Source organism: Malania oleifera, chromosome 11, assembly GCF_029873635.1.
Source record: "Malania oleifera isolate guangnan ecotype guangnan chromosome 11, ASM2987363v1, whole genome shotgun sequence".
Classification (NCBI taxonomy): domain Eukaryota; kingdom Viridiplantae; phylum Streptophyta; class Magnoliopsida; order Santalales; family Ximeniaceae; genus Malania; species Malania oleifera.
The window spans coordinates 63,139,664-63,151,088 of record NC_080427.1 but is presented as its reverse complement, the minus strand read 5'-3'; the positions used below and the strand labels follow the sequence as shown (position 1 = coordinate 63,151,088).

At 34.5% G+C, this 11,425-nt stretch overlaps 1 protein-coding gene across 6 annotated transcripts; it reads left to right on the top strand.

Moving 5' to 3' along the window:
* The first annotated feature begins 4,106 nt into the window (after window positions 1–4,106).
* LOC131168289 (uncharacterized) lies at window positions 4,107–8,978 on the top strand. 6 transcript variants are annotated; one of them, XR_009140276.1, is made up of 10 exons: window positions 4,138–4,392; window positions 4,486–4,580; window positions 4,700–4,795; window positions 5,920–6,024; window positions 6,194–6,298; window positions 6,561–6,699; window positions 7,827–7,930; window positions 8,021–8,077; window positions 8,327–8,501; window positions 8,586–8,978. XR_009140276.1 is itself a non-coding variant. In XM_058127612.1 (9 exons), exons 1-9 carry the CDS (start codon window positions 4,239–4,241, stop codon window positions 8,426–8,428), a joined length of 969 nt encoding a protein of 322 aa, XP_057983595.1. In that variant the 5' UTR covers window positions 4,107–4,238; the 3' UTR covers window positions 8,429–8,978. The 6 variants fall into 6 exon arrangements, 3 of the variants coding, with proteins under 3 accessions (XP_057983595.1, XP_057983596.1, XP_057983594.1); XR_009140275.1 differs by having other exon boundaries at window positions 4,158–4,392; window positions 7,815–7,930; XR_009140274.1 differs by having other exon boundaries at window positions 4,158–4,392; window positions 7,815–7,930; window positions 8,327–8,565; window positions 8,685–8,978.
* The last annotated feature ends 2,447 nt before the right edge of the window (window positions 8,979–11,425 follow it).

Here is an 11,425-nt window from a genome sequence, read left to right as displayed (position 1 = left end):
CACACCAAGCCTTTCCAGATCCATCCTAATCTGTTGTTGAGCCACTACTTCCGAGACTAATGTATTCACTGACTTCCGACTTAAAGCATCAGCTACCACGTTAGCTTTCCCTAGGTGGCAACTGATGGTACAATCATAGTCCTTTATCAACTTAAGTCATCTCCTTTGTCTCATATTTAACTCTTTCTGTGTGAAAATGTACTTAAGGCTTTATGATCTGTGAAGATCTCGCACCTTTCACCATATAGGTAGTGTCTCCAGATCTTTAATGCAAAAATCAATGTTGTCAGCTCCAAGTCATGCGTAGGATAATTCTTCTCATACTCCTTAAGCTGCCGAGAAGCATATGCAATAACCCTTCCTCGTTGCATCAATATGCATCCGAGTCCTTTATAAGACGCATCACTGTAAACTACAAAACCCCTTCTCCCGAAGGAATTGTCAATGCCGGCGCAGTGACAATTCTTTGCTTTAACTCTTGTAAATTCTGTTTATACTCATTATTCCATTCATATCTCACATTCTTCCTGGTTAACTTCATCAGAGGGCTTGATAGCTTGGAGAAACCTTCTAAAAATCGGCGATAGTATCCTGCCAATTCCAAGAAACTCCTGACTTCGTGGACATTTTTCGGTCTTGCCCAGTCCACTACAGCCTCTATCTTGCTCGAATCCACAAAAATACTACCCCTAGATATCACATGCCCGAGGAATGCAATTTGTTCCAACTAGAACTCACATTTCTTAACTTTAGCGTAAAATCTCCTTCCCCTCAACACCTGGAGTACTATCCTCAGATGATCCTCATGCTCTTCGGGACTCTTTGAATAAACCAATATGTCGTTAATAAATACCACCACGAACTGATCCAGATACTGGTTGAAGACCCTATTCATCAGGTCCATGAATGCAGTAGGCGCATTTTTCAATCCGAACGGTATAAACAAAAATTCATAATGGCCATACAGGGTCCGGACAGAAGTCTTTGGTACATCCTCTAACTTAACTCTCACCTGATGGTACCAGGATTGGAGATCGATCTTCGAGAATACCTGTGTTCCCTGAAACTGGTCGAACAAATCGTCAATACGCGGTAGCAGGTACTTGTTCTTTACCGTCACTTTATTTATCTCCTGGTAGTTGATGCACATCCTTATCGATCCGTTCTTATTTTTCACGAACAATACTGGAGCTCCCCACAGTGACACACTGAACCCCTTGTTCAACAACTCCTGTAATTGTTCCTTTAGCTCTTTCAACTCTTGTAATGTAGAATCATATGTATCATATGTAATGGGGAGTGTTTGAAGTAGTATTCATTGTAACTCTTGCAGTTCTTTTTCACGCATGATTTCTGAGTAAGAGTTGAGCAAAATGCACATGCATACTAGGACACATGAGTTTATAGGATTTCACTAAGTCACAAATTCAACATTCATAGTTTTCAAAGATTAAGCAAAGAGTTTGACAAAAGAATCCTATACTCAAAATATGTTTTCATAAGGGACAAGTTTTTAACATCTTGGTATCATGAACTTTTATATACTTGGTTCAGGTTGAGTTACTATTTTTATGTACATAAAATTCAATTAAATCAAGTATATTTTCATGAGGACAAGTTTTAAATCATATTAGTATTACAATCTTTTACAAACTTTGTCCTGGTTGGGTTTAAAATCTCAGTTATGCACCTATCAAATTCCACTAATGTAGAATCATATGTATCATATGTAATGGGGTGTGTTTGAGGTAGTATTTATTATAGCTCTTGCTGTTTTGTTTCACGCATGATTTCTGAGCAAAATTTTAGCAAAATGCACATGCATACTAGAACACATGAGTTTATAGGATTTCACTAAGTCACAAACTCAACATTCATAGTTTTCAAAGATTAAACAAAGAGTTTGACAAAAGAATCCTATACTCAAAATTTGTTTTCATAAGGGACAAATTTTTAACATCTTGGAATTATGAACTTTTATATACTTGGTTTCGGTTGAGTCAAAACTATTTTTATGTACCTAAAGATTCAATAAAATCAAGTATATTTTCATAAAGACAAGTTTTATATCATATTAGTGTTATAATCTTTTACAAACTTGGTCTTGGTTGGGTTTAAAACCTCAGTTATGCACCTATCAAATTTCTTGAACACCTTTTGGTATTTGAAGCATAACTTTTGCTAGAAAAGTCCAAAAAGGACGATCTTGGTATCTATAAAAAGTTAAGAAAAAATCTCACAACTTTCATGTTCGACGAATTTTTCTAGTTTGTGGTAATGTTCGACGATTTAGGGTAATTCGTTGACGATTTCAGGCAGAATGTTAATAGTCGATGAATTGGGGTAATTAGTCGACGAATTGGGTCAAATAGTCGACGATTTGCGTCAAGATTCAGTCCCCAACGGCTATAAATGGCTAGTTTTCAATTTAAACATATAATATATCATCCCAATGGTCATAAAGTGGCTAGTACTTCATTTTTCCTATAAATACAAGTCCATAGACTTGATTAAACATGTTTTTGATGATTTTTACATGATTTTTGTTATTAACATCTTTTGAATACAAAACCTAAACACTTTGCATTTTAGTCCTTCATATCAATTGCTCAATTTCTCTCTTGCTCTCTAAATCTTATTTGATTCATTACTTGAGAGATTAGTGTGAGGTTGTATTGTATTTGATATCAGCTCAATTAAAGGAGCATCGTTTTGTATCTCATCTTCTAGTTGTAAAGAAATTGGTTCCTGTATTAAAGGTTCTTGGTGAATCATTTTTCTAGATTTTTGGTAGACCGATTTGTAAGGCTTCTTAGTGAACCATGCGGCTCTTGGTGAGCATTGAGAGATTTGTTCCCGTGTTATAAGATTTCTCCGCCGGTGAAGGAGTTTGTTAGTGGATTGTGAAATCCTTGAGTTGGTCTCAAGGCGTGGACGTAGGCTTGTTGCCGAATCACGTTAAAATACCAGTGTTAAGCTTTTCTACTATTTACTCTTCATTTCATATCTTGTGCATGATTTACACTTCATATATTGTGATATAAGTTTGCATCTTACCAAGATTATTATTTTGTAGAGAAAAAAAAAAATAAGTGAAAGAGTCCAATAACATCTGGGCCGACATTATCAATGTGGACATTACCTTTAAAAGCCTCTCATCAACCAAATAATCATTCCCGTTGCCTATCGCAATCTATCCATGTTCCATTCAATGTAGAATCAAGTATGCATTGAAGACAAAAGTAGGTAAAAAAAAATGAGCACAAAACAAATGTTTGCAACGAAAACAAAATAGACAGAATCTAATGATCATGATATTTTAACTTCAAATTAATCTAAATGCATTAATGAATTTATTATATTAACAATAATAAAAATATTAATAGGTCCTAATGGTCATGATTTTTAAACTTACATAATTAATCTAAATGCACAGTTGAAAGTAATGAAAATAAACCTTGGATGAAGGAGTACTTGTCATAATGTCAAATTAGAGAGAAATATGCAAATAAAATTATGCACTCATAATCGCAATTTAAATTTGAACGGCACAAAAAAAAAAAATCATAATTGCAAGAAATAGCCTATAATTCAATGAGGATTTGAACACTTCTGCAAGAGTGGCAAAATATCCTTTTTAGTCAATTGCTAGGAGGAAAGATTGATTGCCATATTTTTTTATTAATAAGGTTAGACTTAATTACGATACGCAATTCTATTTTTGAAAGTTCAAATGAAGTAACTTGAATAAATACTTAACTAGTAAATTAAAATCAAAAGTTACTTTTGAAAATCTTACCAACAACCCTACTTCATTCGTTTTAACTAATTTTTTAATTTAAGTAACCTAAACCTTATATGCCACAAAATAAATCGATATCACCAACATCAAATTATTTGGAGATTTCATATCCCTAATGAAAATATTAACAAACGATATATGCTAAAAAGTTTTATAAGAAAAAGAAATAAAAAAAGCACTAAAAAGTCAAGGTCTAGGGTGATTGTGTGTGTTTGTGTGTGTGTGTGTGTGTGTGTGTGTGAGAGAGAGAGAGAGAGAGAGAGAGCATAATAATAATAATAATAATTATTATTATTATTATTATGTGCAAAATGAGAAGTTAAGAAATATAATGTTATATTCCCAAATTTCAAAATCGCCATTATCGTTATCGACTTGCTGTTCGTGTACAGTGCTGTAACTTTAAGCTAGGGATTTTGCGCCAGTTCAAATAGTAATGGCGGTTTCATCATCTTCTATGCCTCCAATCCTCTCTCCAATGGGGGTCACCGTCAGAACAAACTTTGGCTCGTCTTCTCCCAATCTTCCTCTCTTCAACTTCTCGTCGAAGAACTTCGTTCGACGTCCATCTATCGTCGTTTTCTCTTACGGTAACCGCTTCGTTTCTTCTACTTGTTCAATTCGATGAAAATTTTCTTGCATTCTTGTCTTGCGGAACTCATGTATGTGTATTATCCTATCAGAATCGAGAAACGGACTCTCGATCGATGAGAAGCGAGTGTTACTTGAGCGATACGGTTTCGATGCTGATGAGTCCTTGTCTGAATCTTCTCCAAAGGTTCTCTCTCTCTCTCTCTCTCTCTCTCTCTCTCTCTCTCTCTCTTTGCTCTTTAATTCCACACAGCGCCCTCCCCGGGTTGTGATTTTGGTTCGCCTGGTCATTTTTAAATATGATAGTCGAGAAGGAGAAAGGAACTGCAAAGGACAGGTAGAGGGAAGCAGGCTACTCTGGAGGAACCTCGGCCGCCGCGAGAAACCCACAAGCTGCTTCAGGTATGCTAATATTGCTTCCAATGTTGTATTTTTTTTATAGTTAATTACAGTAATTAAACAATAAATAGTAAGTTAATATTGGCTTGGAATTGCTAATGGATACACGATCATGCATAAACGGTCGTGGTATCAAGGGCAGTGTCGGTGCGTTTTTTAAATCACTTAGTTAGTCATTCAGTTCATTTTTATTGTCATGAATTGGCACACCAAATCAAGAAATTAACAAACGAAAATCTTGGCAGAGGGGTCATGCATAAACGGTCCTGGTATCAAGGGCAGTGTGGTGCGTTTTTTAAATCACTTAGTTAGTCATTCAGTTCATTTTTATTGTCATGAATTGGCACACCAAATCTAGAAATTAACAAACGAAAATCTTGGCAGAGGGGTCAACAACTTATCAAAAATTGTTTTTCTCCAAGAATTTGAAGAATTTTGTTTGGGGGGAGGGGGGAGAGGAGTTTTTTATCTCTTCATTTATAAATCTGTAGATCTAAGTTTAGATTTTTATTGATTGAATGATGACGTGCAGGCATGCTTAATGAATTACTACAAGAATCATATATAATTTGTAAGTTGTAAATCTGTGCTTTCATAAAATGCTGCCAGTAAATTTATGTTTTTCTAAAAATGTGAAATGAAACTTCAATGAGCAAGTTGCGTTTTCACATCATTAGCAAGATTGGTGCTTATAAAATGAAAATTATAAAAATCAGAACTCTAACTGTATGTTTGGGAGCATGAAATTTGGATTTGTCTGGATTTTTTATAAAATGTTGTACAAAATTGTATAGAGTTTCTTCCAATTTCACACAAATCCAAATTGAAACCGTGAAATTCATGCGTCCATCTAGTGTTAGTTGCAGTTTTCTTAAATGCAATCAGTTTTTTAAATGTGAAAATAAGGTTTACATAAGCAACTAGTTTGAGATTTACCCTTGCTAAAGATTCACTTATGCTAAAGAAGTTTTGTTTATAGGATGTTGTTTTATGCGCTCAAATGCCATGTCAAATACTATTGAGTCATTCAATGTTGTGGGATGATATATGTGTCTTTTTCATTGTATAGCAAACACATAGTTTGCCTATGCAGAATGTAATACCAACAAATATGTTGGCCTGTGCAGGTGCTTGGAGGGAAGGCTCGAAGGAAGAAGTTGCTCTCACCAAAGGGCATGGATGTACGCCCAATGATGGAAGTTGTGAAAGGTGCAGCCTTTGATATTTTGCAGGTAATAGTTGTACCTTATATTTCTTAAGAGCAAAACATTTTCTCATTGTTAAATATTTATTGATGTCTGGAGCTGGTAATGACAGGCTTCTAGCTATCATTCAAATCTCGTGGGTCTACTTTTTAATGCTTCTAGTGTTGGTTAAAATAATTTATGAAGCTTTGTTCAGGTGGCTGGTGGCTGTCCTGCATCCTTGAGGCCTGGTCGCTGGTTGGATTTGTATAGTGGTACAGGATCTGTTGGAATTGAAGCTCTCAGCAGAGGTTGTTCCGAGGTATGTACCATTAAGCCAAATATATTTTGGTACTGTGAGATATGGTGTTTTTCCAAAAAAGTTTATCCACTCAGCATGCCAATTAGTTATTGCTAAATTCACTATCATTGTGTAAAGCTTTTGATGATATTTGAGGTTGGAGTTTGGACTAGAGTCTCAAAATTTGCCACTAGATTTCTGGTGTATCCTTCAAATCATCCCAGTAGTAACGTTTTTGGGATTTCCCCTGAAATTATGACTGTCTGCATTTGCAAACTCCTAGGTGCATTTTGTTGAGATGGATCCTTGGGTAGTTTCAAATGTTCTACGACCAAATTTAGAATGGACTGGCTTTCTAGATGTTTCTGCCATACATGCTGTCCGTGTTGAAAATTTCTTGAAACAAGCAGAACAATTTGCAGGTATGTGCCTTTCTTTCTCTCCCTCTCTTTACCTATCTTTAGTAACCTCTCTCTCTCTCAAGGAATAATCCAGGTTAATAGACAGATTATTTTACCCCAAATACTGCAGTTAGGATGCCAAGTGCAATTTTTTTTTTTCCTGTGTTCTATTGATGGTATATGGAGCAACCTATTGTGTAGGCTTGAATAAAGAATCATGTTTTAAGTTCTTTCATTTAATTGAAAAGCATTCAGACCAAATGAACAATGATCATCAGTCTCACAGTACATGATTTAATCTGCCTGGGCAGTTGGAATGTAATAAATAAATGAACAGAACTTCATCCTGTCTCCGTTATATTTGCTTTGTGTTGAAGTGTAATGACAAATTTCCAGACCAGAAAAAATCCAAATATCTCACCAATTTGTTTTACCCTTTGTTAGGATCATAAAATCTTGAGGAAAAGGATGTAGTATTAAATGGTTACACTGTGGCAACCTTTCTAGCCCAGTATATATCTTATGTGGCATAGCTGAAATTGTTTTATGTTCTGATGTCTTGTTACTGCTGAAAAAATGTGGTGCAACACTGGATGGCTGAGCCCTCTGCAACGAGAAGGAACAAGCTCATTGATAGAACTTGCCACCATGGCAACTCCTGAACTTCTGGGTGTGTGTAAATGTGCTCTTGCATGTGCATGTATGCAGAATCCTTGGATGGCTGCCTTCAATGGTGATGTCAAAGGGTTATTGTTAATCAGTTTAGGGTTAGTTAGAAATTTGAAGTTAAACGATTTTTGGTCCTAATATTTTTAGTCAGCATGTCTTGATAATTTGTGCAGCATATATTATAAATGGTGAATAAATTTAATAATTACGAACACATTCACCTTTTAAAATGCTTTACGAATTTTTCAGCACATCTCACAGGCAAATAAGCATGGGCATATTTATAATGTCAGATAGTGTCAACACTTGCAAGTTGTCAACTGGGCAATGTGCTAACATTTCAGAACCACCGCTACTGCTGATTAATCCAATGCACTTTTTATTGTTGTTTATGATTTTAGATCTGTTATCTATAATTCACATTCTTTTGCATTTCATTAAAGAAACTAATATTTGGTTGTGTTTAGATGCACATGCAGCATTTGATTACATTAGCGTTACACCACCCTATACAGAAGTCGATTATGAGGTGCTGATGGGTCAAATTTCAAAGTCGTCGTTAATTGGGGAAGATACTTTTATAGTGAGTTGTATAGTACTTCTGCTACTTGAACTCCTATGTCTGCACATTCTTGGGATGTTACCTTACTTCCCAAACTTTTATGGCGTACAGGTAGTGGAATATCCTCTAAGAACTGACATGTTGGATTCATGTGGGAGTCTTATAAAGGTATTTCAACAGTATTTACTTGTCTACAGTCTGCACACAGAAAACGCCAGTGAGTGGCATTTATAACTGGTGACAATTTGCACCCCATATTTCTATGAAAATTTTGTAGTGGATGTTAAATTTGAAGGTTAAGACCAGGAATGGTTGAATGAGGAGTTGCACTATGATCAAACAGCTTCGTATGTATCCATTGTTTGATGAAAAGCAATTTCCCTAATGTCTTTCTTAACTGCCAATGTGGAAGTGTAGATTGGTGGTCGACGATTTGGACGGACACATTTGGCAATTTATGGACCTGTGTGGGCACAAAAGAAGAGAAAGTCGGAGAAATCCCTTCAGAAATGGCTCTGAAGGTTAGAATGGAGGTGTAAATGGAAACTTAAGCCAGAGAACAATGTCCCAGTTTTCCAAATGCCATTTGCAGGTGGTGTAATCTTCACTCCTATCAGATTGTGGCAGAAGTCACACTTGCTCCAATGATCCTCATGGTAAATTTTATGCTACGCAGCCAATGCATGCTCATCTGTGATCTGATACAGTGCCAGATTATCTGCTATTTGCTTCTGTTGGCATCTTCTCAAAGAAACATTGGACTCATATATTGCAGATCAATGTCTTCATTGGTATTTCAGCATTACCCCCCTGGCAACAGTTTTTGTGAGTCGGATTGACTGCATCAAAGATAATTTGTAACTGTATTTGAACTCATCTCGATAGCTAGATATTTTCACCAATTCCCTTCATCTTACAAATTTTAGACATGTTATAAGAACCAACTGCCTAGTATGCTTGCGCCCGACACTGAAAATACATGTGTGTAACTGTGTATTGTATTCATTTGTCTTAGAATGGTAGTATGTTTCTTCTTTTTTTTAATATAATTTTCTGTATTAAACTAATATATTTCTGTGTAATGGTTTTTCTGTTCCATCATTTTCATTCATGAAATAAACATAAATTAATATTTTTCTGGAAGCCTTCAAAAATATCTTGCGAGGGCTTGGTAAGGCTTTAGGCCACAGTTGAAAGAAGAGGTGCCTGCCTACTTGGGAGTTCAGAGTTTTGAATTAATATTTGGATTTGTGTAAAACTGGATAACAAGTTTTGTTTAAAATTTTCTCATCTAAATTTGAAGCTTGAAATTTTAGTTTTGCTGAAGTGTGCAATGAAGAGACTTTGGCAGGATAGAAAAGGGTTAAGGTGGGGAGATAGGCTATGTTCTTGTATAATCCAACTCTATTATGAACTTTTAATGGACCGATAGATATATTAAACTCAATACAATTTTATATTATATCTTATTTAAATTTAATACAAATTCAAATTCAAGGCTTACTCAAACATAGGGTTAAGGTTTTTTACATTAAAAAAAACTAAATATAGAAGCCATATAATTAATAAAATGGAAATTTAGTTTATTTCCAACCTAGCCTTCCTTAAATCAAGTATTTTATTTTTTTTTAGTGACCATGCTCAATCAATTCTTTGAATTTCAAAAAAAAAAAATATATATATATATATATATATATATTATCTTTGAACAACATTGTACACGTCATTATGACTCAAGTAGTGACTACTTTTTAGAAAAAGGGAACGATGACAAACACTCTTGTGGTCACCAAAACGGTGGCTTCTCTTATTATATTACAATACCTCACCCATTATATAGGAGCGGCTACGGCTGAATATTGTATATACCAAGAAATTTACAACTTGATTTTTATGTAAAAAAAATTTAATTATAATTTTGTTGAATGACATCATACAAGCAAGTATACAATGCGTGGGACACTTTGATTCTTTGGCACCAACTGTCTGAAAATTGCTTGCAGAAATGGCTCTTTGGCATTTTTGAAGGGGGTCTTCAGAGAGAATTCAAGGGAAATCAAAAAAAGAGAAGAGGATAGAAAACTCAAAACCTGGAGAATATTAATAGAATTCATAAAGCAATATGGGAGAGCTTACTCTTTCTCCTAAATGATTAAACAAACGGGAATAGGGGCGTATTTCATTATCTCGAGGTTCAAATTTAAGCATGATAGTTGTGTGTATGATGCTTGATATGTGAAAATTATGTTCATTAATGTTGACACATTAATATAGGGAAGGTAATAGTGCGACTAATTTTCTTGTTAAAGAAGGAGAAATGGGAAACAATATAATCTACGAAAAATAACACATTCTACCACATTATCTAAAAGGTATTTTTCGGATGGATAGGTGGGGTCTCACTTTCGTTCTTCATTAGTTCAACCCTCGAGTTTTATTTGGTGAATTTTGATTTGTTTATGATTGTTTTTGTGTCTCTATCTTCTTTGTTAGCTTTGTTAAGTTTTGTTATCCTGATTTGGTTGGTTGCTGGTGTTGTTTCTGTGAGAGTTTTATTTTATTTTTATACAATCTCCCTTTTACTTATCTTGTAATCACGGTATTCCTCCGTCAAAAGTGAGGATTTATTAATAAATAAATGGAAGTGTCGCTCTCTTTTAGTAAAAAAAAAAAAATTCAATATCATTTTAGTAATCACAGATGAAGTTAATGTGAATAATTGATTTGGCATATATATAGGGTGAAATAAAATATAAATTTAGAGATATATTAATAGGTTTTAGTTGTACATGTGGGGATCTCAATATATTTGCGTAGCACAATCACATAGAATTACACTTTCAACGACATTTCAATGTCTTGTTTTTGTCTACAATTCTCAATCTAATTGTAGGTTTTGAGTAGATCATGTGAAATTTGTTGGCCTAACATGACTTACTAATCTTATTTTGATGATAACAAATAAAAGGTAATTTAACATATTTTGTTGAAAGTGATGATACTTCAGGAATCAGGTTTTTAAGCTTAAGTTCAAAGTTATCACAAAGTTCATTGCAAGAATACATGAAAAAAAAAATGAAAACTCAAAGAACATATTCCAAAGACACCTTGATGAAAGTTTAGAGAATTGATGAAAGGTTAAAAAATTGAAACTTAGAGGCAAGATGGACTAAACAAATGACAAGCATGAAGACTCTAAGCTTAGAATAAAATTAAATCTTAAGAGAGTCTCTATGCAAGTACTTCATTCAAATAATAATTTGATTGAATTTGAAGCTCATTAGGAAACTCATTGACTTAGAGACCATGTTTTGAAAAATCCCGAAAAATATTTTTTAAAAATCTTAAATTATTTTGGGGAAAGCAAATGAGCAAAGAGAAATTGGAAACAAAATGAAAAATCAATTTTTTGTCTGTCTAGGCAATTGACAAAGCCAATCCAAGCGACTGAAAAATAAATAGATTGATTTTGAGAGAACCCGAGAGGACCTAGGCGACTGACTCATTGTTCCCAGT

What these genes read in the sequence shown, in the direction of transcription:
- LOC131168289 (XM_058127611.1), top strand. Translation starts at nt 4,239, where the DNA reads ATGGCGGTTTCATCATCTTCTATGCCTCCAATCCTCTCTCCAATGGGG. An exon ending in TATCGTCGTTTTCTCTTACG is followed by an intron (nt 4,393 to 4,485) that starts GTAACCGCTTCG and finishes TTATCCTATCAG; the next exon opens with AATCGAGAAACGGACTCTCG. An exon ending in TGTCTGAATCTTCTCCAAAG is followed by an intron (nt 4,581 to 4,699) that starts GTTCTCTCTCTC and finishes TAAATATGATAG; the next exon opens with TCGAGAAGGAGAAAGGAACT.